The sequence below is a fragment of the Barbatula barbatula genome (assembly GCF_947034865.1).
Source record: "Barbatula barbatula genome assembly, chromosome: 13".
Classification (NCBI taxonomy): Eukaryota; Metazoa; Chordata; class Actinopteri; order Cypriniformes; family Nemacheilidae; genus Barbatula; species Barbatula barbatula.
Window position 1 is genome coordinate 11,230,054 of NC_136776.1, and position 26,423 is coordinate 11,256,476.

At 36.6% G+C, this 26,423-nt stretch overlaps 1 protein-coding gene across 1 annotated transcript in view; it reads right to left on the reverse strand.

Annotated features, from left to right (window-relative positions):
- The window catches only part of slit1b (slit homolog 1b), a 32,423-nt gene extending 6,518 nt beyond the window's left edge, over positions 1 to 25,905 (reverse strand). The window contains exons 1-25 of the mRNA XM_079472069.1: positions 25,484 to 25,905; positions 19,547 to 19,618; positions 18,372 to 18,443; positions 17,345 to 17,416; positions 11,391 to 11,462; positions 11,242 to 11,313; positions 10,678 to 10,749; positions 10,233 to 10,396; positions 9,980 to 10,124; positions 9,596 to 9,667; positions 9,028 to 9,099; positions 6,287 to 6,358; positions 5,947 to 6,090; positions 5,631 to 5,794; positions 4,989 to 5,012; positions 4,730 to 4,874; positions 3,618 to 3,692; positions 3,369 to 3,512; positions 3,105 to 3,248; positions 2,834 to 3,000; positions 2,460 to 2,598; positions 2,275 to 2,343; positions 1,889 to 1,960; positions 1,635 to 1,706; positions 1,182 to 1,253 (exon numbers count right to left, since the gene is read on the reverse strand). Of these exons, the coding sequence (XP_079328195.1) occupies positions 1,182 to 1,253; positions 1,635 to 1,706; positions 1,889 to 1,960; positions 2,275 to 2,343; positions 2,460 to 2,598; positions 2,834 to 3,000; positions 3,105 to 3,248; positions 3,369 to 3,512; positions 3,618 to 3,692; positions 4,730 to 4,874; positions 4,989 to 5,012; positions 5,631 to 5,794; positions 5,947 to 6,090; positions 6,287 to 6,358; positions 9,028 to 9,099; positions 9,596 to 9,667; positions 9,980 to 10,124; positions 10,233 to 10,396; positions 10,678 to 10,749; positions 11,242 to 11,313; positions 11,391 to 11,462; positions 17,345 to 17,416; positions 18,372 to 18,443; positions 19,547 to 19,618; positions 25,484 to 25,653 (2,558 nt within the window). The 5' untranslated portion in view covers positions 25,654 to 25,905. The remainder of the gene's footprint in view (positions 1 to 1,181; positions 1,254 to 1,634; positions 1,707 to 1,888; positions 1,961 to 2,274; positions 2,344 to 2,459; positions 2,599 to 2,833; positions 3,001 to 3,104; positions 3,249 to 3,368; positions 3,513 to 3,617; positions 3,693 to 4,729; positions 4,875 to 4,988; positions 5,013 to 5,630; positions 5,795 to 5,946; positions 6,091 to 6,286; positions 6,359 to 9,027; positions 9,100 to 9,595; positions 9,668 to 9,979; positions 10,125 to 10,232; positions 10,397 to 10,677; positions 10,750 to 11,241; positions 11,314 to 11,390; positions 11,463 to 17,344; positions 17,417 to 18,371; positions 18,444 to 19,546; positions 19,619 to 25,483) is intronic.
- Positions 25,906 to 26,423: the final 518 nt, after the last annotated feature.

Genomic DNA, 26,423 nt, shown 5'->3' on the forward strand with positions numbered 1-26,423 from the left:
AGCAATGAGTATGCCATATTTGATTGGACCCACATTTCGTGTTCATTTTTTATATAAATATAAAAGACACATTGTGGCTGAATGTGGAACTGCAGTAACATTTCTAAAGCAGTCAGAGAATTTTCTTTTTCACCTTGAATGGCGTTTATGTTTTTGTTACTTTCGTTACAATGTTTTCAGGTCGAGAGGACCCAGAGTGTTATGGGGGTTGTAAATCAATATCACAATGAAATATATGTGAAATCAATGAATAGATGTTTACTTTATCCCAGTTATAAGCAGTAGAGCATATATGGGTTTCATTATTTGTAACCTTAACTTACCATTCTATTTGTGTTTAAAAAATAACAATCTATAATATGGGTGGAATACATTTACCAAATAAATATAAATATCTGCGGTTGAAAAGTCACAACATTTATTGACATTAATCACAAAAAATGTTGTAAACAATGAAACCGTGTTGCACATGACTGAACACCACACAAGAGTTATTCCAACAAAAGCTGTTTCAACCCAAGATTGCATTAAATATGGACAAACACAAATATTTCCGTGAACCGGACATTGCGATCGTTTATACTTCCGTATTCTAGGAAACTTACAAGTAAAATAGAATTTTGAATGCGAAAAAAATTGTGGGCGTGTCTTGTTTTTTAACTGCGATTTGATTTAATGTTTAGAAACGTTGCATTTTGAAATGGAAATGGGAGCCAACTGATAGTTAAAGGGGAGGAGTTAAAAGGGGTTGGAAGCTCCGCCCAAACCTACGTCATTTGAGATGGATAATGCAGAAGTGCATTTTCAGATTTTAACTAAAAATGATGAGGGCACATGCATTTTAAAAAAGAGAATGAGCCCCACTGGTCAGATATTTACAATAAACTCTCAAGATTTCATGAACGAATTGTAATTTTTCAACATCAATTATTTTGGCTAGTGGTCTTATTTTTCAAATGTTTGATTGGACAAAATCTATGTACATTTCTATATTTCATAAAATGCCGCAAAATCTGAGCCCCCCTAGGAACCATGTTGGGGCCCTCCCAGGGGGCCACGGCCTCCCATTTGAGAACCACTGTTCTAGGTTCATATTTGACCCATCCATGGGATGAAACAACCAAACATTATTAAGGATTTATACATGCTACTTTTCTGACACAGAGATGTGTGTGACTCACAGATGAGATAAAGATGAAGAATCTCTAAAGACTTCTTGGTGTAATTCAGAAATATTGTTGCCATGAAGAGAGCTGAGGGAAATAAGTCAACAGCAAGAGATAGAGGTTGAGAACAGGAAAAAAATGTATCATCTTCAATACAACACATTACTTTCACAATCCCAACGTGTCACTCTTTCACTCCAAGTTTCTGTAAGATCTATGTAGCATGATGCCAACAATACCAAGTTCATGGGTTTGATTTCCAGGGAATGCATACAACATAATGAAATATTTAGCTTAAACTGTAAAAACATCTGGCAAATGTAAAAATATTTTTATGTTATACATACTATTTGTATTATTATAGACTGTTATATTCTATAGAGGCTGGAGATATACAGCCTGGACAATAGTATAATATTCTGATTTATATAAACGTATATCTAAGCAATACAAGTATGATACACTCACAGCAGCCGTAGAGAGGACAGGCCCCCAAAAACAAGAGAAGGGATACAGTTCAGGGCATTATAACTCAGGATCCTGTAATATACAAAAACACAAACTACACATTAAAAAAAGACATCTCTCTAAACCTGTTCAAATTAAAAATGCAGAAAAAGGTTGTGTGATTGTTAGATGTAGGGGATACAATATACAGCTTGTACAGTATAAAAATCATTACGTCTATGGAAATCCCCCATAAAAACACGTGGAACACTCACAGTGTGGTCAGCTGGCTCATGTTGGCAAAGGACGAGTTGGACAAAGAATTTATTTTATTGTTGCTCAAGTCCCTAAAATGCAAAAAGAAACATTTTATTTCATGTATGTATTTCTAGATTTAATGAACACAATTTAATGACAATCGGTTCTCAGGAAAAATGTCGGGGCAAGTTATCACAAATTGTATGTGTACTCATTTTTTTGTACTAGCGATTAGTGTTACTATTCTTTGGGGTATGCCATGTTTGTAAAGACAGAAATTTCATGTTAAATTTGAGTTTTTAATACGAATATTTTAGTCTGATTCCCCCCGGTGGCTGAATGTGGAACCGCAGTAACATTACTAGAGCGATCAAAGGTCATGTTTCAAGTGTAAGACACTCACAGGAGCTGTAGGTGTTTAAACGTTGAAAGCTCTTTGGGCACCGTGACAAACTGATTCCCATCCAGGTATCTATGGAGACAGGACGTCTGTCATTGAGTTAATGACATATTGAAATAATGCCAGACAGGAAATCCAAAGCATTTGCATAAACTCCAGCCTACTGCCCACCCCTGAATATGACTCACAGTTCAGTGACATTGTGTGGGACGCCACGGGGTAAGCCGAACAAGTGTTTGTTGCTGCAACGCACCACCGTATCCAGACAAGTACACTCTTCGGGACACTCTGGCTTGGGGATGCAGCTAGTGTCGTCTTCAATGATGGCTTAAAGTGTGTAAACACACATACAGAGAGAAAGAGAAAGAAAGATTCAGACACACACTCATATGAATGATGGCCTAAATACTTGCAGCGATATAGTGTTTTGGGTGGTTGCTAAGACATTGGTGGGGGTTGCTAGGGTTTTTGGGTAGTTGCTAGGTGGTCCCTTACAGGTAGAAAAAGCCCACCTTAGGATATTAAGGTCCTTTACACATGCTTAAAAACTGTCATAGCCTACCCTTGTCACAGCGGAAATCTGGTTTCGCCACATCCTGCAATGGGATCTCTTTAAGAAAGGCAGGGTTCTGACAGCGAGGGTTCCCCGTCACAATCTGTCGAGAACGGAGCCATTCTCCCAACCATGACAGACGACAATCGCAGTTAAAAGGGTTTGCCAGCAGGTTTCTAAAGTAGATTGAATTGGAAATATAATTAAACCTGAACAAAGCAGCTCAAATACTACAAAATATCACAAGAAACCAGTAGTAGTGACAACAAGAGGCCGTTACAGGGTGGAAAGGTTTGGCAGGGTGTCGAAGGCTCCAGGCATGATGGTCGTAAGCTGGTTGTCATAAAGCGAGAGCAGACGAACATTCTGAAGGCCAGTGAAGCTGCTATTGTGGACGCAACGGATGAGATTATTCCTGAGCATCCTAACAAAAAGAAATAAAGAGTTTCAGGATACAGACTGTTGTCATGTTCAACCGTAAATAGCTATGCTATGCCAGTTAGTAATTCTCAAAAAGGAAATGGGTAGTTGAAATGACACTTGCAGCATGCGCAGCCCGTCCATTCCCCTGAACATTCCTCCACGCAAAGACACCAAGTGGTTGGCTGTCAGGTGAAGTTCAAGCACAGACGACGCCCCGTCGAAAGCTCCGTCCTCAATCTCTGAGATTTTATTGTTGCTAAGGTTTCTGAGACACATGCATCAAGCACAGTTTCGTTGCGCAGAATTATTTATGTATTTACTATTCTTTTATCATACAGTATGTTGTATAACATGTACATGTCAAACTCACATCTTCTTAAGGTGGTTGAGAGACCGAAAGAGTCCTGTCGCCTCCAGGATGGACAGGTCGTTGTTGTTAAGACGACTAAAAACAGAAAATAAGAAAAAGTTTAATGCTGGATAACAGACATCTTTAAAAACACAGAGCTGACTTGTCCCCAGATAGAACTGGTACGTCTGTGAGATGTCTGCTGCTGTGTAAAAACGCCTGCTAAACATCTTAGAAAAGCGAAGTTTTATACACGTCAACAAATAAACATCTTACAGATATCTACTAGAAGTTTATATGACATCTGATTGTCTACGTCTCGGAGACGTATTGCAGATTAGCAAACAATAAAAAAATATGTTTCCCAGATGCTTGCGTGTTATCAGGGTCAAGTACCTAGACAAACTACCTTGATCCAAAATTCATAGTTAAAGGGTAACTCTGCCCAAAAACGAAAATTCTGTCACGAACTACTCACCCTCTAGTCGGTATATATATATATATATATATACATATATATATATATATATATATATATATACTGTATATAGTGTGTATAAATGTATTTCTTTGTTTGGTAGGAAAACTATTTTAGTAATTTTTGGGTTCTGAGGAATGTAGGAAAACAGTTCTGGGGCACTTTTGACTACCATTTTTATTTTGCCTACTACGGCAGTCAATGGTGCTTCGGAACTGTTCGTTGCTAACATTATTCCAAAATATCTCTTTTGGAACAATCTATCTTGTTCAACCATATACATGTTTGGAACAACTAGAGGGCGAGTAATTTTTGGGTGGAGCTACCGTTTAATGTCGATGGTTTTCTTGTCAATGTTAGCACGCTGCTAGGCTAACAGTGCGAAACTACAGATCACACAAATTGTATTTTTAGTTAGATATTATTAACACACTGCATTATAAATTACATTATATGTAAAAAGTAAACACATTTGGAGACGAAAATCTACCCAACATGGCAGAAGGTAGCATTGCATCCTGGGAGTGAATACATGAATACATGCAATGCTTGAGTTACCTGTGGAAACAACCTGAACAACGCGCTTATATTGTCTTAAAACGCTCTCTGTATCATTGATGTGTTTTTTTCTTCACTTTTTCATGTGTGCTCTTACAGTTCAGTGGTAGCGAGAGGCAGATGCTCGGGGAACTTGGTAAGACGCAGATTGGAGCAGTCCACTACGGAAGCTTCACAGCGACATTTCGGTGGGCATACAGGTTTGCTGTTACAGTCCTTGTTTAACCGTGTGTCTTCTGCACCTGAAAATAATACAAAGAGGCTTTCAGGCACCATATTGAATATATATGACTTAAACTATAAAGGTTGTTCTGATAGCATACAGTAGATGCTCGACAGATAGAAAAAAACCTCACCTGGAATGTTGTACTGTTCCTTGGCTGCTATGGCAACACATGTAAAGAGGAAAATACAGCTGTAATGAAACCCAACACAAACCATTTTGCAAGATGTAAACAACACTGGTCCCTACGCACTTCCTGTTTTGGTTATTTCTCTTTTAATTCCACATACGGAATTCCACATTATGTTAAAGATAATCATTAAACATTTTGACTGGGATTGAAATGTTCCGTGGTTGTATGTGTTCTAATGTTTATGTAGTTTTAAGAAACTGAAAAAGGAAGTGCTTTTGGATGCAATAAAAAAGAATACAAATAAAATAAACAAATTCCTGAAAACTCATAAAATAGTGACATGTTACTTCTGCTGATATTCTGTATAATAGCAACCAAAGCATCACAACGTACTTCCAACACAATTTTACGGCAAGGGTGGATCATTTGTACGAATTTGTACGTTCTCATTCGTACATTTTAATATAATCTGCTTTCGCCCCAGTGACAGGAAGGTGTAAATGCGGGTTTAGGGGTGGAACTTAATTTTCCTGATAATCGTTTTTGTACTATTCATGCTGTATAAATTCATCTGGATTAGCCACCTTAATCTTCCCCTGAGATCAAGCTTGTATGTCATGGGTTTATGTTTGTGTTTTCCACCTGAACATCTGAACTTCTTGCTCTTGATTTGACTGATGCGTTTGTTGGCGAGGCGTCGCGGGGTGGAGCAGCGCGCGCCGCTGGTCTCAATCGGGTTCGAACGCAAAAAGTCCCCCAGCCACTTTAAACCGCAGTCACAGACGAATGGGTTCTGAGCCAAGTGCCTGAAAGAGAGCGAATGATAAGATCACGTATTGGTCGAAGCTTGCAAATGCAAACAACCAGCAGTTGTATGATTTTATAATGCGTAATGCTTACTTTAAATATTACAATATGATAAACAATTCGATTGTATTTGAACATAAAAAATTCATACAGTGTCTGGATGGATTTCAGCGGCGCAAACGTCCCTTTGGCTAAAGTCTGGATCTTATTGTCATACAGAGACAATAGAGACAAGTTCTCAAGGTCCTTGAAGACGTTCACACGAACGCAGTGGATTTTATTGGCATTTAATAGCCTGGAAGAATGAAAGATGGGTCAAAAGTACATAGACGGACCTAACATTACAATAAGCATATAGCTGGCAGTTTTAAAAGTGCTGCCTTCCCAGACCATTAAGCAAGGCTGTTATGGCATTTCTCTCATGTGGGCGGTAAATGTGCAGTGGCATACAGGTGACCGCAGGCAACTGCATTACGCATTTCAATACTTACAGTAATTCTAATGCGGTCAATCCGTCAAAAACACCTCGAGGCAGATCTGTAATCTTATTCCCATAAAGAACCCTGTGAAAAAGCACACTAACATCAGATATCACAGCGCTGATAAACTGTCTCAATCGTACCAGGTCCGCAGGGTTTAATGCAGATTTCGTAAAAATATATTCAGACGTGAGGCAATACATACATTTGCATACAAATAAAATATGCATGAAGTCCATACATAGGCATATTAAGTATAAGCCTTGCAGTTTCCAAAGTTTGGGGTGGTTTGCATTACTTTGAAAGGGATAGTTCACGCAAAAATAATTAATTCAGCTTCTATAATATTCAAAACCTGACTCTTTCTGACTCTACACTAAAAAATATATTTTAAGAAATTGCTTTCAATGAAAGTCATTCAGAATCAGTGTTGTTTGGTTACCGACGTTCTTCGAAATATTATATATTCATATTTTTTACTAAGGTTTTCTGCAATAATAACAGTGTCGCCGTTGCAAGCACCACTTATAAATATCAACATGACTCACATGCACGTTAAAGATCTTTGTTTAATGGAAAAACACAAACATGTTTCAATGTGATGAAGAACACCCGCTGAGTTGCTGTAGATATAATAAGTGGATGTTTGCTGGTGAAATCATATATGATATGCTGGGGATGGCAATCCCTGGAGGCCAGACGTGTGTCTTTACATTTACACGAACCACACGCTTTCCACATCAGACCCCTGGTGAGATGTTCTCATAACAGATGGTTGCAAAGAGCTCTTCTTGCTCCACTGATGCATAATTCAACAAAATTAATAACAAGCTCACACTTATGAATATATGTTTGAAATATAAACAGCAATTATAAAGAGATAAAATGATTATATACAGTTCCACGAGGGCTGCAAGAATGTAACGAAACATCACGAAGGCGTGAAATTATCATGAATGTGTATTTTACTCGCACAACAATAATGTCAACAGATCCTAACAATTTAAAAGTACAGTATGACATTCTGAGCTTTCTATTGACGGATGTTAGACAGCTTAAATACAATCATTTTGGCTAATTAAAAGTAAGAGGAAAACGTGTTTTTTTACAGGTTATCTTATATGAAGTGTATTGCTTATGTATTGCTTCAATAATTATTTACAGAAGACTAGCATGAACGTAGGGCCTCTAGTGTCCCATTACTTTTGTGTTCGGGCCAATGCATCATGCTTTATGTTCTCTGCCCCTGACTGCCACACAAAAACCACTTCCCTTGAAAATTGCATTTTCTGCCTTGGAAATAAAAGTACAATTCCTTTTATCCGAAAGCTGTTTTTCCCCTCATCAATGGAAATCACTTCTTACAGTATAGAGGCATTATCTGTAATGTTTCTTCATGCCATACCACATCAAAATATTTGAGCACATCTCATTGCAGAAATCATATTACTTCATGATGCTTGTGAGCTTTTATGAGACTCACTTATACAGAAGTCCATCTGCAGGATTTCAATGGAGCTGTTTGGCCATTTCATACCCTTTTATTTAAGTCTCTATGGGAGATTGACGCACAGATTGACTTCCTAACACAAAGCCATTCTCATGTACTCTCTGGTACATTGTAGGAATCACAATTTACTCTGATGAAAGCTAGCCAGGTCTTTAAACCAACGGAAAGCCCTAAACCATTAGGATTCAGTTCTCTCGCTCAAGGTTTCAGGTTTTTGATGGAGACCAAGACATTGCACCATTGATTTGTATATTTTCTTGACACCAAAGATCTCTTGGAGGCCTCACGCTATGTGGGATTGTGTTGGTTCATGCACTCATGCATTGCTGCATTTTTGGTCAGATCTTTAGGAATTTGCTGGTACAGACAGATCTGGACTGATTTACAGCACTTTAAAAAATGTGCCGTAGTTATGCAGCTAGTTGCCAGTAACTTACTGTAGATTTATATTTTATATCTAATTTATTGGCAACAGTTTGTTAAAAGATAAATGAACATTAAACATGAACAAGTCTTAATCTTTACAGAAAATGACTATAAAATAACAGCCTTATGCAAAGCATTCCGGGAACCAGAAATCGTCATCAACCTTTTTCTTGTTTATAAAGACTTGTTAATTATCTTTGAGCAAACTGTTGCCAGTAAATGTCATAAATGTCAATCTACAGTAAGTTACTGGCAAACTGCTACCAGCAATACTGTAATTTCTGCTTTTGTGGTTTGGCCATATGATACATTTTATCATTTGTTTTGTGGAAACTTTCTGAAGTCAAACTGTATTTATTTTGCTCGGAAACAATGCACTTTCAGTCGACTTAAGCAAAGATGTCGCATTGTGTTCAAACCACGTCGCCAAAACGTTTCATGTTATAATGTTATTCATGTAATAACATTAACATTGCTCAGCTTTGAAGGACTGAAAGACAGAATGTCATGTTTCCAGTACAAATATTTATACATTCTTAAATCAAGAAACAATTACTTGAGAAGCAAAATGACACAAGATATTAAGTCTCGATTTTTCCTTCAATAAAAGGTCTTAATTAGGCAAGTTTAATCTTGTTTTTGAATTAAATTCATTTTTCTTACCCTTATTATGAACTTGATACTCTTTTAATCAAAATTTATGTGAAAGTTTTCTTTATATATTTTGACAACATTTCCAGCTATTTTCAGTCATTTTAAACACATTCAATAAACACAACAAACAAACCCAAAGAGTGAATAAAACATTTGAACTCACAGTGAGTTGAGTGACCGCAAGCCTTGAAAAGCATCCGGGGCAATTTCAGAAATTTGGTTATTACTCAAATCGCTACGGAGTAAAAGACAGAATTAGAAGATGGATAATATTTCATAACCAACTTGATTTATTTGGCAAAGACTGGATTCTCCAGAGAAGCATTTTTGTCTTGTTTTCTAAAAATATCAAAAACCTCAAATCAGAAAAAGTTAAAATAAGGAACGTTTATGTTTCTAAATAAACTTGAATTTAGTTTTCTGAATTGATTCAAGATTGTTTTTCTCACCACATTGGCAGATATTTTGCTTGTTTTAAACATAAACCTAATTCTTACATCTTCTTTCATAAAACAAGATGAAGTATCGTATGTGTTACTTTTCTTGTCAAGACAATGTGTCTTTTTTTAAGATATGATGTGTGTTTGTATAGTTGTTCTATAAAACAAGACAAATGCTTAGTAAGAATGTAATTTGTGCAGTGTGGAACTTCCAAAAACCTCAGAAGACGTTAACCAAAATGTTGTGATTGTTGTGTTAGTCAGAGTTTGTTTAAACTGCTGCTCACTTACATTCTTCGTAGTCTCTTGTAGGGGGCAAACGCCCCTGGGGGAACAGATTTAATACCATTTTGCTCTAACCGTCTATAACAAAGAGGAAAATGTGATAGTTGTTTGCAAACGTTTGGCTTTGACAACAAAACCACGGGCGGTTGTGTGATACAGTATCTAAACATCCTTGATGTACTTGGAGTACTTGAAACTTACAGATATAAGCAGATCTTTTAAATTCAGTAAATCTTTCAAAATACGTGTAAAACAAAAAGAGCCTAATAAATGAGATGCTGTTTTGGTATCACTATATTCTGTTTTAATTTATATCCTTGTTTCCATTGTGTTTACTGGAGTGTTTTCATTAGACACATGTTAAACATTACCCGAACCTGAAACACTCACATTTCAGTCATGCTTTCCGGCATATTTGCTGGAATGGCTGTGAGACCTTTTCCTCTACAGTCCACAATGTTGTTACTGCAGGTGCACATCGGGGGGCAAGAACCAGACGCTAGACTACACGACTGGGGGCTTGAATCAAAAACACCTTGAAAAAGAAATGATACAGGTTTAAAAAAGCAGTGTAATTGGTTTATTGTTTGCTTATTTTCAGCCTGCTATCAGTCTGTTCCACAAGTCGAGAGCTCAGATTTACCAGTGCATGTGAACTCTTTCTTCTGTAGTTCAGCCAGGTTGAGGCCGTGTAGGTTTGCTGGAGAACTGCATTGCGTGTACAGTCCCAGCGTTGGTCTCTGTCTGAGCCATTGAGACAGCCATGATAAATGGCAATCACAGCGCAGACTGTTCGAGTGTAGACGACTACAGAAGAAAAAAAAAGGAAAAGTGTAAAAAATGAGGGATTGTACTGATTTGGTGGCAATATGTATTATTTATTTGGATCATGTTCAGTCTTTACGGCAAAATATGAGATGAACTTTATCCTTTACAAGACGTCAAATGATACATCAGCGTACATAAAATAATATCTGAGACAAGGCCACTTCATTAAAATCAAATGAGAAGAAATTCAATTGTCTATGCTGAATGTCCTTGGCGATCTTGAACTGAGAGAAATGAGATTGAAAAAGCTCTGTACTCACAATGTACGTAACTTGGGCATGTGATTGAAGCTGGATATGGGGATGGAGCTGATATTGTTATTGTTCAGCGTACTGTGGAGGTTAATTAAAGAAAAGAATATAAAGAAAATGAAATTCATATAATATGATTTATAAAACGAATATGAAATCCATATATTTGAAGCTGTGAAACATAACCTAATGAAAAGTTTAACAGAATTTGTTTCATAAAGTCACTTAATTTGCTTTTAGGGAATAGTTCTCCCAAAAATGAATTGAAAATTATTTGATCATTTATTCACCCTCACGTCATGTTAAAATTAAATGACTTTCTTCTGAAGAACACAAAAGAAGATGTTTTGAAGAATGTTTGTAACCGAACATCACTGACCCCCATTGACTTTCATTTTACGGACACAAAACCGCCGAGACATTTTTCTAAATATCTTTTGTGTTCCACTGAAGAGAGAGAGTCATACGCACGTTTTGAAACACATGAGTATAAATAAATAAAAAAGTGATGTTAGTGTGAACTATCGCCTCAAACTTTGGTTGTCATGTATAAAACACAGAAAGTCTACATACAGGACCTCCAGGGCTCTCATGGCACGAAACACTCCCTCCTCAATGCAGCCGATGCGGTTCTTGTCCAGCTGTCTGAAATGATCACAAACAGTAAAGATCGAACACAAAACATGTAATTTACTCAAACGTGTGTGTTTTATAAAACTCACAAGTTCCTGATGTCCGTAGCGCCTCGAAATGCTCTCCTTGGTATGACCTGAATGACATTCTCACTTAAGTCACTAATGAAAAACACATAAAACACATCAATCATTATATTAATATAAGAAACACATATCCATTCAAATGGGCAGAAATTTTAATTTAAATAAAAGCAATAAAAAAACAGTACGTCTCTATAGTTGTTTACAGCTCTGGAAAAGTCCACTATAAAAAGTTTTTTAAAGGAATTTTACCTTTTTAATTTACCAAGTTCTCACGTGTTTGTAAAATGCATTAAAACATGTCAAATTACAGTAATAGGCTTGCAAATTTAATTGTGTGTAAAATAACATGAAAAACATTTCTTTACTTCAAAATCATTTTAGCTGCCAGAACATTTCTGCTTTTTTAAGGGTATATTTTACAGTGTACCCATGTGTATTTATTTTTACACATAAACCGAGCTACACCAAGTTCATTAGAAGAAATAAAACCAGACACAGAGAGAGAGAGCAGGTGACATATAGTAAGCGTATAGAGAATTCAATGAATGTAGACGGCATGGACAACTTCGAGATTTCAAGAATTCTAGAGAAAGTTCATACTGACATCTACAATTACAAAAAACCTGTTACAAACGCTAATACACTGTAAAGAAACAACAAAAATATACTGGTAATATTCTGTCAGATCTTTATCTGTTTATTTTTACAGACATTTACGTTTATGTTAAAACACAACATAATCCAGTGCAACATTTTAAATACAGATAAACTACTGTAAAAATGTCCTTCATATTTATACAAGTCAAGTCAAATTAAGTAAGCTTTATTTATATAGCGCTTTTTACAATTTTCATTGTTACAAAGCAGCTGTACAAGAAAACATTGACTATAAGTAAAGAATAAAAGGTTATGGAAGTCAAAACACAGGTCAAATATTAGACACACAATAAATTCCTATATGCAGAGTTAATTAAATAAGTATATACAGTATAATACAGTATATAGTTCTCTTTTTTACAGATTATTACAGTGATTTTTTGGCAAGTGGGGTTAAATAAAACTATTTTCGTGTTTATTTTAGCTGCACAAAACAAAATGAATGAATACAGTAAAATTACGTAGATTTACAGTTTTTTACAGTGTATTCTCTCCAAGAATTACATTTTTACGATGGCAACAAATACATTTAATCTCAAAGCCATGCTATGAAATTCAAAAAGATATCTATATTGCATATCTAATCCTGCTCTGGTCTATAAAGAAGCAAGTTGGCATTCAGAGAAAGAGCATTTGGATTCCCAAATGTCATTTCAGCTCTTTTCTCTCCATCTGAAAACCATTGATGACCTTTTCTTAACGCATGTGTTTTTAGGTTATGTTGAATCCTGCTGTAAAGCTCTTCCACAAGAGCCTTCAGGACGAAAAAAAGGGCGTTGGGTTATTTTGCTAATAAAAGCTGCTTTAGTTAAATTACTTTAAAGGGCACCAAGCAGTAAAAAAGTTAAAAGCAGAAACTAAGCGGGGAATTTATTAAGAACAAACTGGACCCGCTGATACCATGGTTTATTTGCACGCTCTTATTTTAATGCCGGGGTCAGCCAAGGTATGCAAATTACGAAACACCCCTAAAAATGGCATTGGAATGCAATTTGAACGACACAATTCCCATGTGATTTATATACACAAGCACAAAGGGGGGAAAGTGATGTGTTGTTGTTAATACACGAGGTTGCTACAGTAAAGGACCAAAATCTTGTTTACAATATCAATATTTATTCTTGATGTGAATAGTCTCTATGTTGGTATTGCATACATTGTTATTTAGTGCAATGTGTTTTCAACCTTCAAGGTTACTGTGACCGTGACCCTTAAATATAAAACACGTCATTTCGGTATCTTCTGCTCGAGTTCTGATAGAGGTCAGACCACTGAACCAATGCAATGAACCAGATGCACAACAAGCAATCTGTGATCAATTCTGTAAGTGTCATCAATTGTACCATAATGAAATGTCAGAAGAGATGGCTGGGGGTTTCTAAGCAATACCACAGAATCTTTTTGTTACTTAAATTCCATGAAAAATTTGAAAATCTCAGTGTTAAAAAACAAACCACGAGCTTTAATTAAACCCATTTGTCACTTGCGTGCTGTCAAAGGTTTTTCTCCAGACAGCAAACCAAATAGATCTCATTACCTCTGGATTATCACATCTTTATTATTGCCTGGACTAGGATGCTTATCTTCTGTTGACTTTATCATTGATTCCTCTAAGAAAATGTTGGCAAACTGTGTTCCCCTACTTGTTCAATGTATCAAAACATATCCATCCTTAGACATATTATATGGAAAGCCAGCAAAACCTCGATCTAAACCCTGGGAAGAAAAAGCATCCATACACCGAGTGCGGGAGCAGGGTTACCCTGGTAACCTCTTTAATCAAAGATGTTTGCAGACAGACGTTCAGTTTGCGTTCGCGACCGTCCTGACCAGAGTTAGCCAGAGGCAAAGGCAAACATTACCGAAACTAAGAGTGCTCAACCTCAACAAATATTACACTCCAGGTCTTTATTTGAGAACCCTTGAAAGGGCAGAGAAGATGACAATAGAAGCAAGACTGGGAAGCAACGGGCAACAGATACCGGCATCTGAGAGACTGAGTGGTCCCATTGGTTTCCTTTTGTTAGTCTCCTCTTTCTTGCATTTATCTTTTTGAGCTTGACGTGCTGTTTACGGAGAGATATTAAATGTTTGAGAAGGCAATGCTTCATTCGTTGGGGTGTAAAGACGGCAAAGAAACTGTGATACAATGACTGATGTGTTAGACTCTAAGCATTGTAATTCGTATCGTTTTCTCTCAGGGTATCTGCCTATCTACGGTCTATATATAGTTTTTTTAATGGTGCTTTTTCTGTAAAATTGAACTGACTTCTACATAGTAACACTGTAATCACATACAGATAACGTCTACTCGCATGTAGTTCATGTGATATTAAACTCACAGTAGATATTGGTGCTAGCATGTTGCTACGCTAATGCCCCAGTATCTAATAAGGAAATGTGTAGCTTATACACACACGTGACCCTGTACAACGGCTTGATACTCTTTGTTCATTATGTTACCACGGAGAACCATCCCAAAATGTAATGACTCTGTTGAGTCTCCTCTAAATATCTGAGGTAAAATCTGATTCCTAATTCAATACCAATTTCCAACTTCTGTTTATAATCAAGAATGCATTTGCTCCCTACTGTTTGCCAGTACGAAGCCCAGCTACGGTACAGTTTAAGATGCCCTTAAACTCTGAATAGGTAGGGAGCTTACTAAGAAGAGAGCTTGTTCACGCTACTCCATAATCTTTAGGAAAGGCTGAAGAGTAATTAGTCTTTTCTTGATGTCAATGGTGTTAAAAACATTCACTAATTCTTAGACAAGTTCACGGTCGGTTAGCACAAATTATCATTTTGGTACGCCGTAGTGACAGGGATGAGAAAAATGTACATACTAATTAGGAATCAATTATAATTAGCATGCATCCCCTGTTATTTCCTTTACTAATGAAGTATGGTAATTAATTGTGCATGGAGAACACCACTATGGTGCCAATTACTTTCGAAAGCTAGATTAATACATTTTAAGTATAAGAGTCTGTTGCCGTTCTCATGAACTACTGATGTGTGATGTGTATATCTATAACATTTCAAAAGCAATAAAGAAACACCTGCCTCATATTTTCATGAACTGAGACTTTCTGATGTTTACCAACCCAAGGCATACAAACATATACCTTACTTTTAAAACATACAGTATCTCCCTAAAGGTATGCGTGGGTGGATGGGGGTGTTCGCAGGCAAATTGACTGAATGCGACACATCCATATGGTAACTCGCTAATGAGGCAACATGCAAAGAGTCATGAACAAACGTAACTGAACAACCAAGCAAACACAGCTGTCCTTAACTGTTTGTTCACACCCATTATGTCTTTCCTTATGTACACCCACACATTGCTCCATAGGTTCCTGTTTGACCCATCGCCCTAACAGACTGATACCGTGCAAACGTTCCCCCAACTCGACAGAGAAACGTTGTTCAGAAGTCAAAATAAAAAATCTGTGGTTCTTTGATCAACTTTTAGCGTGTAGTCCAGTGTTTAGAAACCAGCGGGTCACAGGTCTGTTTTGATGGGTCAAGCACAGCAGAGAAAAACAACTATAATGCAGAAGTAAACTAAACTAAAGCCACTGCTATATGGATAGCAAAAATAGATTGGCTTATCAAATAAAAAGAAGAAAACACTTCATTACAGTATTTTGTGTGAGTCTCCAAATAAACTCTACCATATTTAGACAATAATTCAACTGTTAGTCTGTAGAGGAAGGCAAAAATAAAATGAAAATATGTATTTTTAACAACATTAAAGATTGGTCTGTTCACTGTAACAAATAGTTGTTGTTTTTACAGCATTATAACTGTGAAATACATATCATTACAGTAGAACATGTATACAGCAGGTTGCTGTAGATCTGCAAAGTATCATGGGCAAGAAAATTCTACAGTAAATATATTTCTCCTGTGAATCACAATACAGTCATTTTAACTGTTTTTTTTCCATCAGGCCCAGGAAGAAGACCACAGTTCATATTTTTTTCAGGAAAAAATACAAGAAGAGAGTCAGTTACAAAAGGTTACTTCTTAATTGTATAGAATTTTACTGTTATTCTTTTTACTGATTTTGATGTCCTGTAATTTTACAGTTAAAAAATAATTTTTGAAATACACAGCAAATTTACAGAGAAAACCATGTAATTTTAAAGGACTTTTTTATTTTAGGAATATTTCTGGTGCCCATGCTGCCAGAAAATTAAAAATGAAACATTTGAAAGATTTTGTAGAAAGTTTTATAAAATTGTTGTATGATGATATAGTGATAAATATGACGGTTGTTGAAATTGCGACACACAGAAAAGGGGACGGTTCCATTTAACTAGAACAGTTATACTTGCATTTTGTTAATAATAAATACTCATATTACATTTAGTGGTTTCTATAAAACCGACGTGGCTTGAAAGTATGATTTGTGTAATGACCACAGACTGTATAAAACAGGAAATGACTAATATATTTTAAGATATGGGATTGGATCCCTTTCTCTCGTGCTCCGAGGTTTCATGACCCTTTAAATCGGGGCAATTATATTATTTTTATTGATTTGTGTCGATTACATTTCCAATTGTAATACTACAAAAATGACTAAATAAACAATGTTTACAGAATGAAAACATTCAATTAAAATATTTTTGATGCCATTATGTATTGTCAAATAAAGAAAATTTTGATACAATAAAATGTCATATTTGTGTCGTTATTAATGCAGTATGTCTGTCGGTAGTCTAATATTTGCTGTTATAAAATACAACAGCCTCCTGAAACTTTGACTAAAGTTACATTACTGTTATTATTACTGTCATAAAATTACAGGATTTAATAGTTACAGGATACTGTGAAATGTACAGCAACTTACATTGTTACTGTTCATTTTATAACACATGTATAGCTCTGGTCCTTGAGTCTGATTGGTTGTGCCACGTTCTAAGCCTGGCTTATTGCTTTATTATTACTTTACAGAATTGGTGCCATGTTTTAATTCACTCGTGTTAAAAATATTATCAAATGTTTGGACATATCCTATTAAAGGAAAGATAAGTAATACCTAATATTTGACTTTAGGGTTAGGGCTTATTGTTCACTTTGATGAGAAAAAAGTAATGTTCAATGTAAAATCTGTGTCCTGCATGTACCAGTTGCTAATTGTATATTGTAAAAAGAAATGCGTCAGAAAAATGGATACAATTTAGGGCATGCTAGCCTTAACATGTCTGGAAAGATCTTTGGGGAATGGGTGGTTCTGTGTAAAGAATCATTTCCTGATGAGTGTGTGATAATGAAACATCACTCACAGTCTGGAGAGAGCCGGATTCTTCAGAAACAGAAGCTCAGGGATCTGCTGGAGACGGTTTCTGTTCAGACGCCTGAGGGGACAAAAAGACAATATTAGCTCATGATTCAGGAGAACCAATTTAGGAAAATAAAATGGAGAACGTGATTGAATCTTCTTAAATCTCCCGAGTAAGACAAAAGTTTTATATTACTTAAAATATTCAACTATATAATTTTAATCATACTATATAAGCAAACAATTACAACAGGAGCTGCTTTATACAGTAGAAGAATGTTGTGGTATCGCTTTAGATTACGGCCCGCAATGTACCGCATAATCAAACAGGACTTACAGAGTAAAAAATGTAAACAATAATGTACCTCTACATGTCTGTAGATAAAAGGGAACAAAATGCAAAGTTTGGAGAATAAAGGGGTAAAATATATATTTATGAAGCAACTTTATGCCATATAAACAATCAACTCAAAATACTTGATTATAGTCTCAAAAGATCAACATTGATTTTACACATTAAAACTCATCAAAATAAAAATACTAATTATTTGTGACCAACAATCCTAAAATCAATCACATAAAAATGTATCCTAAAGTCAAATTTACAGTTGATAGACAGTCTGCGTGCTTCATTCTTGCCGTTTTGCTTGCGCAAAAACTGAACACATCATTTCCCCTTATCTTATGTTTGCTATATAAAAAAATAAGAACCCCGTACCTAATTATATTATATTATATAATTACGGGTATATTGACATTACATTACATGTATGTTCACGCTAAAATAGCTGTTTAGCATACTACAGGTCATACCACGTTATATTAAAATAGTTATCCCTTAGTTTTAAAATACTTATAACATAAATATATCCAGACTTCTTTATTCCCCAAACGTTGCATATTGTCCCCCTTAGCTACAGATATGTAGAGGTACATTATTGTTACAAATAGTTACGCTGTAAATTCTGTTTAACTATGCGGCACATTAAGGGCTGTATTCTAAAGTGTTGCCAACGTTTTTTTGTACTCACAGTCTATCCAATTCCTTGAGATCACTGAAGGCTCCTCTGTCTATAGTAACTATTTGATTATCCATCAGATTTCTGTATAAAACAAGAGAGATGTACAATACTGAAAGGTATACAAGATTAATATCACAATGCAGATCCTAGTAAGAAACAATAAGGAAAAAAGAAATTATCAATTTACTTATAACAGTAAAATCAAGATTTTTGACAAGAAAACAAGAATAAATTACAGTTACCAAATAAGAATTATATTACTGTAATGCATGCATTTTTTTGTATTTCTCTCACTCCCTCTTTCCATTCTTAAAATCCTCTACAGTTTTTTTCTTATCTCATCCTATATGTTTTTGCATGTTATTTTCAGGCAGCCTAAACACCGAACACAAACAAGACAATAAGCGACACAGATTTGTGTATTTCTGCGTTTTACTTTTTGTAGCGTCGCATTTCTTCTGATTTTCTTTCAAAGCTTTGTTAGCTTGAAATTCATAAATTTTATTTCATCAGATTATTTTAATTTTAATATCCAATTAAATCTGTCTCTCCACGCTTCATTCTTGACTGATCTGATTATCTCTCTCATTGGATGGGCATATTTAACCACATCGGACACATCTGCGCCAGCCCGGAGTCTGATTTATTATTCCTTTATATGTGCAGATTAGGTTATATTCGCAGATAGCAATGGCAAAAAAGAGTTTTGCGGTTGTTCCTCCACGATTGCTCGCTCATGTGTGGATTGCACTGATATAGTGTAGTTTGTTTAGAAGGAGTAAAGTTTACCCATGTGGCCCGAAGGACCAGATGCATTTACAGAGTTGTGTCTCCAGAGGTACTTCCAGCGATCAGATTGCTTTCCGTCTCCAAAGTGTTTTAAATGGTCTTTTTATCATCATATAACTAGAATGAAGTCAGCGACTGTAAATACCCTCTTAATTCCCTGTCTTAAGCTTTTACTCAGAGGTCCATTTATTGCTCATGTTGTGAAAGCCACTGAGACTCTTGTATTTTGTGCATTAAAGGATTCAAGTCGATTGCTGAAAACAAAAAGCCAGCCATGACCTCAATCATTTGTCTGAAGAAAACCTTGTTTTACAGTATAGTCTGAACCTTTGCAAAACTACGGCCTTTATACCGTCCACAGTTTAACTTGGAAATAAGATTCACATTCAACTCACATAATTCTCAGGTGCTTCAGACCATTGAAGTCGTCCTTGCCGATATGCGTGAGATTGTTTAAATTCAAGTCTCTTTAAAAGGAAAGAAAAAAGAAGTGTTAATCACAAATGAAGTAAAATGTGTCGTATGAACTCATTTTCAATTATATTTCTGGAGCATAACAGCCCTTTTTTTCATGAGTTCGTATGTTTATTGTCATTTTGACACAGGAAATATTTGTGTTCCTTCAATGATCATAAATTTGTTAAAATTGTAGTACACATCAATGTCATGACATAAAAATGTTTGATGGCGGAAATATGAAGAATGTGAAGTGGATGGTAAAAATAGACAGAACAATTTTGTTACATGTTGTCCGACAGTACAACACAAATGTGGCAATTCTCAACCATTTCTCATTTGCACATTTTAGCTTGATTTGTTTTCAAGTCAATGACAGACGGATGTGGCTTCAATATCCCTTTTTCTGAATAATCATACATTTTGTTCCATTTAAACTCTACCAATTCATCTGAATTTAATGTAAGTATTTATGTTTTTTCAGTGAGCTCAGGCTGGTCTGCATTTGCTATGCAGACGGTGGCAGTCAGTAAAACCGATGGCTGTAATAAACAGATAACAAGCAATTATCCAGAACATACTGAATCTTTCCAAAGAGAATGTAACACAATTGCTGGCAGAGTAAAAGACCTCAGTCGCTGCTATTCACAAAACAGCTGTACATACTGAGAAGCACGGAGAAGAAAGAAAAAAACATAACAATAGCTGCAGAACAAACATCAATGGCTTTGTCATTTGGGGAACCCTGAGGGTTTTTGCGAAGACATCACAAGATTACAGAAGGGGAAAATGTGACTGAATCGAACCTGTGATAAGCGTTTGGGGTGCAGACATGAATTACAACTTAAAACCGGCAGATTGTTCAGGTATTGTCTGTGGCAGACATACATTTTTTTTTTAAATGAGCCAAGCTGTATATCTAGATACCAGAAAATTAAAGATGCGCCCACATATTAGCCAAGAATTGGCATTGGTAAAGCCATTTTTCACACTATCGAATATCGCCCGATTGTTTAAAAACAGACAGGCTTATATGTATATCCTGTCGATCAAAAGAGGACAGGACAATACAATGAATGTGTGCTCTGTATATAGAAAATGTTAAGAAACATAACCAGTGTGATGTTCAATAGTAATAATCCTTAAATAACAACGTTCAGAAAGTCAAGAAATATTCATTTCATCTTCAGAATCACTCTGAATAATCGCTATCGGTGGAGAACATTAGTATCGGTGCATCTCTAGAAAAACCACAAAGTTCTTAAAGTCTCAATAGGTTTGTAAATCGAGAGCAAACGGTAAAAACAGACCGAAACAGACATGTCTGTGCTCAAATATGTCAAGATATCAAAGCCTGCGATCAAATTTTCAAGATTTTAATAAAAACACAAACACTTCTCCTTACAACCTCCCGAGTTGGGCTATCCACATAAATGTTATTATTCTTTTCATTAATCGCATTAATACTCTTAGTCAATTCATACATACATTTTGAGAGAAACAACTTAGCCCAAGTTAAAAACTCCATAACATCTCCTTGGCTTTAAAAGATCAACCTCTCAGCCATTATATTCTCCTCTGGGCAAAGGTACATGACTTTGACCAATCTATTCCTCAAAAAACACATGCTACATCACATGTGTGTTGTGTTCAGGACCCTGAATGTTCTGCTCTGAGGGCCGATACAAAAGAAAATCACAAGAAGAAGGCTTGAATCCATTGTTAAGAGCTGGACGGCCGCCTCTTTTGTAGTGGAAATATGCATTTGTACACTTGTACAGTATAGTGTCACCTGGGACACAGGCTATTGTGGAAAGGAGCCCAGGTGTGACCAATCAGGGCGACTCTTTTAATCCTTTAATTAGTCCAGCATCTGCGGTCAACACTGGGACCAGTAACCTGGAAAATTGGACACAAAAGGGGCTTGATCTCTTTATCTGCTTTTCACACCTCACAAAGCACTTACAGGTAATAGGTGTCCACAGACATTATTAAGGCCTATTGTAGGGACTTCTCGCAGAAGTGTCTTAATATGGATGTGTGAGCTCAAATCTTTAAAATTGGTTTTACAAAAATGCAAACATTTTTGTTTCTTTAATTGGAAAAAAAAAATTGGATTTTAAAAGCAATGTGTGTTGCAAATAAATGTTTTTGAACAAATAATAAAAAAGCATAAACAGAGAAGCCAAAAGCACAGAAATACAGTAAAATATAACAGTTAATTTGGGTATTTTAGTCATATATCTTTTCCTATCTAGCGCCTAAACTTTGGAACAGTCTTCCCTGCAATGTCCGGGAGGCGGACACACTCTGTCAGTTTAAATCTAGACTAAAGACGCATCTTTTTAATCTTGCATACACTAGATTATCATAATATATGTATTTCAAAGATCTAGGCTGCACTAGTTAGATCAACCGGAACCAGGGACACTTCCAATAACAACTGATGCATTTGTTGCATCAAAGAGTGCAGAACAGTACTCTACTCTCAGCCAGTCTTGTCTCATTGTTCCAAGGTTACAAGAGCGGAGCGGGCAGGGCGCAATCCATTCCTAGACCTGACAAATGCTGGACGAAGGAAGTGACGTCCCTACAAAACTTCAGCCACTATTAGATTATTAATGATAAATTTAAATCTAATTTTTTTTTATTTTCGCCTTGTTGTGCAAGCACTGTTGAGCTTGTGCAGAGGCTGCAGTTTTTGCCAGAGGGGAACTGGAATCCCCTGGTTAGGCCTGGTTTCCCTCCGAGGTTTTTTTTCTCCTCCAATGGAGTTTTGGGTTCCTCGCCACCGTTTGCATACTGTTTTGCACTGTTTTGCCTGGCCGGGGGGGCTGCTAGAATTTGATAGTCTTATTTAATTAACTCTGCATATAGTAATTTATTGTGTGTCTGATATTTGACCTGTGTTTTGAATTCCATAACCTTTTATGTTTTACTTATAGTCATTTTTTCTTGTACAGCTGCTTTGTAACAATGAAAATTGTAAAAAGCGCTATATAAATAAAGCTGACTTGACTTGACATATACCCAAAGTTACAAATTTACTTTTATTCCACTATTTTGATGAAACTATGAATAAAGTATAAAGGACATGAAAAGACGCTCTAAACCAGGGGTCCCCAAACTACGGCCCGTGGGCCAAATGTGGCCCGCCCAGAGATTTGGACCAGCCCTCTGAACAATGCCTGAGACATTTAAAAAAACAAGTTATATACGGTTTCACTTATATCATATAAATATTGGCTTTCAGACTCAAATTACCTGAAAATGATTTCTCTCGATTTAACAGAAATCTACACAAACATGTGCAGCTGTTTAGCTTCTATGTTTATACAAACGCATTTATTGTTTTAAATCAAGTCACATGACCTTTGGAATGGTTTATGATTTGTTTTCTGCGGTGAAATGTGCAAGAAATCTGAAAGAATACAGGCAACCGTGATAATAGGGCTGTGACAGATATATTGACGTAAATACAATGTATTTACAACTTAATTTAAAAACGCATGGCGCGACAGGTTTCAATTTTTAGAATAATTGTTTAAACAGACCTTGATAATCATGGGAAAATGTAAATATTTTACAAGGTTTCGTTTTCATATGAATTTGCACAAAAATGGGAATTAAAATGGAATTTAGCCCCGCCGCTAATCCTAACGTCACTAGGCCGAAAGCAGATCATACTTAAAAATACAAATGCGATTGTAATATCCTAACCCGGTTATGAACAGCCAAGATTATGTTCATGAGGAAAATCATTAATAACTTTCTCATCAAGATGTCAAGATTATGTGATCCAAATTCACAATAGCTGTAAATGTAGTTGTAGGTGTTTCTAAAAGTGCATTTAGTTTTATTAGGTTGAAAAGTGAATTGTCAAACTTCAAACTGTTGGTGGCGTTAGAGAGACCCCAAATGTTCCACAATGGATGCTGAGACTCTCCTGTACGAGTTTGCCAAAAACCTTTTATAATAGAGTTTCAATACAAAGCTTCAGTACAGTCATGTCCTCCTTCCTCTCGACCTCTTCTGAACTGCATCAATAAGGAAGCTTAAATTGGACTCGTGTCATGAGATACACTAAGCAGAGATTTCAATGCGTGCCAATCGATTCATTTAATAACAAGCGCCTTCAATTAATTGAGCCTGATATATAAAACGCATCAGCAGCCCGCTGGTCCAGTATTAGCTCTATTGTTGCACAGAGATACCGCAACCCACAGCAGCCTTTTGCCCTCGGTCGCGACCCCCCCGCCTCCCCCCGGCCAACTCAAATAACGGCGCCTCTACAGCTCCATTCTTCACCACTGCTGGACTAAAGCTCAGGGGACGATGGGGGATATTATTTGGCCAGTGCAGTCTTCTTGATAAATGACTCTCTTTGCTTCACATCGCCTAGGGAATCTCACAACTACTGCTGATATCAATACTGCTTTCACTCCTAATTGTTCAACAATAGCTTCAACACATTGAACTCTACATAAACGTCTTTGTTTCGTCCGATGAAGCATGGGCTTGTAGATCGACATCTGTCGTTGGATCCGAAAGATCGGTTTGATAAAGAGACAAACCAAACCGACCCTTAAAGGGGATGATGAGTCCATGCGCCAACATCAAGTGTCATCAACATCCCAACCGTAGATAGCCTTGTAGGAACGCTTTTCACGTCCCCAATCCCGATCATTTTAAATCCGATTGGTTGAGAAAACTGTTGTTTAAGTTAACAAACCCTAGCCTTAAAACCCGATTGAGGTAATCTGGAAATATCGTTCCTTTAAGTATATAGACCCTAGAACATGGAAAAAGTCCCAAGATTTGTAATAGATGAGGTTTTGGTCAACAGCGCAATGACCTTAGGAAGAAAACACATCCGATACATCCGAAAGTGCATTTGAGGAGGGCAATAACCGGAATTACATCCTCTGAATCAATTGACATTATTGTCCGGTGGTATCCGTTTCATTTGACATGTCACAGGCCAAACAATGGTTTTGACAGCGAACACTGACATATGATACACCCGAACCTCCGAGACACATCCAACACGCCTCTACATACACGCAGAGCGAGACACTGTAAACAAGAGCCAAATATGAAATATGTGCCATGTTTTTCAGAATGAAAATGTTGTATTTTTCACAAACACTGTAGACTCTGTGTGAACTACGTGGACACATTTAAAAACCACAAAGTTCATTAAAAGAAATGTTTTACTTAGAGGGAAAGAAAAGTATAAGCTGAAAGATCTTGTCTTGTAACTGAAAGGTTTCTGGATCGAAAACGCAACTTAAATAAACACTTTACTATTTGAAAACAATTTAAGGAGTGTGGACAGCGACTCGGCTTTGGTGGTAACTTTGTATTTGATGTAAATCATTTATTGTGATTCGTTTATATTAACCGTCATTGGGAAAGTTGTCAATTTTGCAATTATCTTGGTACAGGTCTCGCCTTATAGACTTTTTAACTGTATTATTTCATTGCTGTGAACACCAACTAAATTTTACAAATGATTTTCTCCTGCAATTGCTGGTATCCATTACTATAGCTTATGCGGTACCTGTAACATTTTAAAGCTGGTTTATTGCAGGGTTCGAACCAGCAAACTTTCAGTTACCAGCCCAAATCTTTAACCACCAACTGTAAGAGTTTTTTTAAGTAAACAAAACATATCAACAACACCACAAAGATAAAACTCTTAAAAACCAAGCACATAAAAAACTTTCTTATTATTTCAAAGCAATAAGGCCCATGACACAATTATATAAACAGTCAATACCTACATAAACCATCAACAAATTCAGAAACACACACATGCGCACAAGCACAAAGCAGCACATGTGTCATTCCGCACACTTTCACTGGATACTCACAGTCTCTCTGTGTTCTTTGGTATATTTCTTGGCACGTTCTTGAAGGCAAGTCCATGGCAGTCCACAGTGGTCCCCGTACAGGAACAGTGCGGTGGGCACGCGTCCGACTGACCCGCGAGAACCAGGGCACCGAGCGCACCCCAAAACCACAAACCAGCCCTAACCAGCATCTCCAAAGACGTAGAGTTTCTTTAAACCTCAATTCTCCAACAGCTGGACTCTGAACTAAATGTCCCAACATACACTATTATACAGAAAGAATAAGTTAAAACACTCTGACAAAAGAAATTAAGAGCGGAAGTAATGATCTTCCCTGGCTGTTTTCCTCTCCGCCGGCTGGTTTTGCTCTTGTCTTTGTGCTGTGCTTCTTCCACAGTCTGTTTTTACAGTCCCCTCTCCATTTCTTTCCTCCTGGGAAGAGCTCTGAAAGAAGGAGTAGTACAATCTCCCACACGCGTCCTCCCTCATTCACATATAGGAATCATCCATCAAAGCATCTACAAATCACAGTGTCGGACTCCTCCCAGTCAATATTACACCCTCCAACGGTTTCTAACGGACACACACACACACTTCTCTTCCAGTCACAGTAATGGGAGTCCTGCGGTCAACAGAGCGGTGATGCCCACGGTGCGGCTCTCTCGTGATGGCAGGGGGTTTGAATGAGAGGAAGATGTATGAACATAATAATGTATAACATTACATATCACATCTGATTTAGGTGCATGATGTAACTGGGAAATACAGTAAATGTTTACAGGATATGTTCAGAAATGTGGGGTTGAACTCATTCATAGCCTACTTTATGTCATTCTTCTTTTTTATAATTAAGTTTATACTTTATTACAGAGAACCGAATAGTGGTCTTAATGAGTTTTTCATATAAATGATATCTTAATTCGACAATTGAGAAATTTTAAATATTTACACACACATGGAG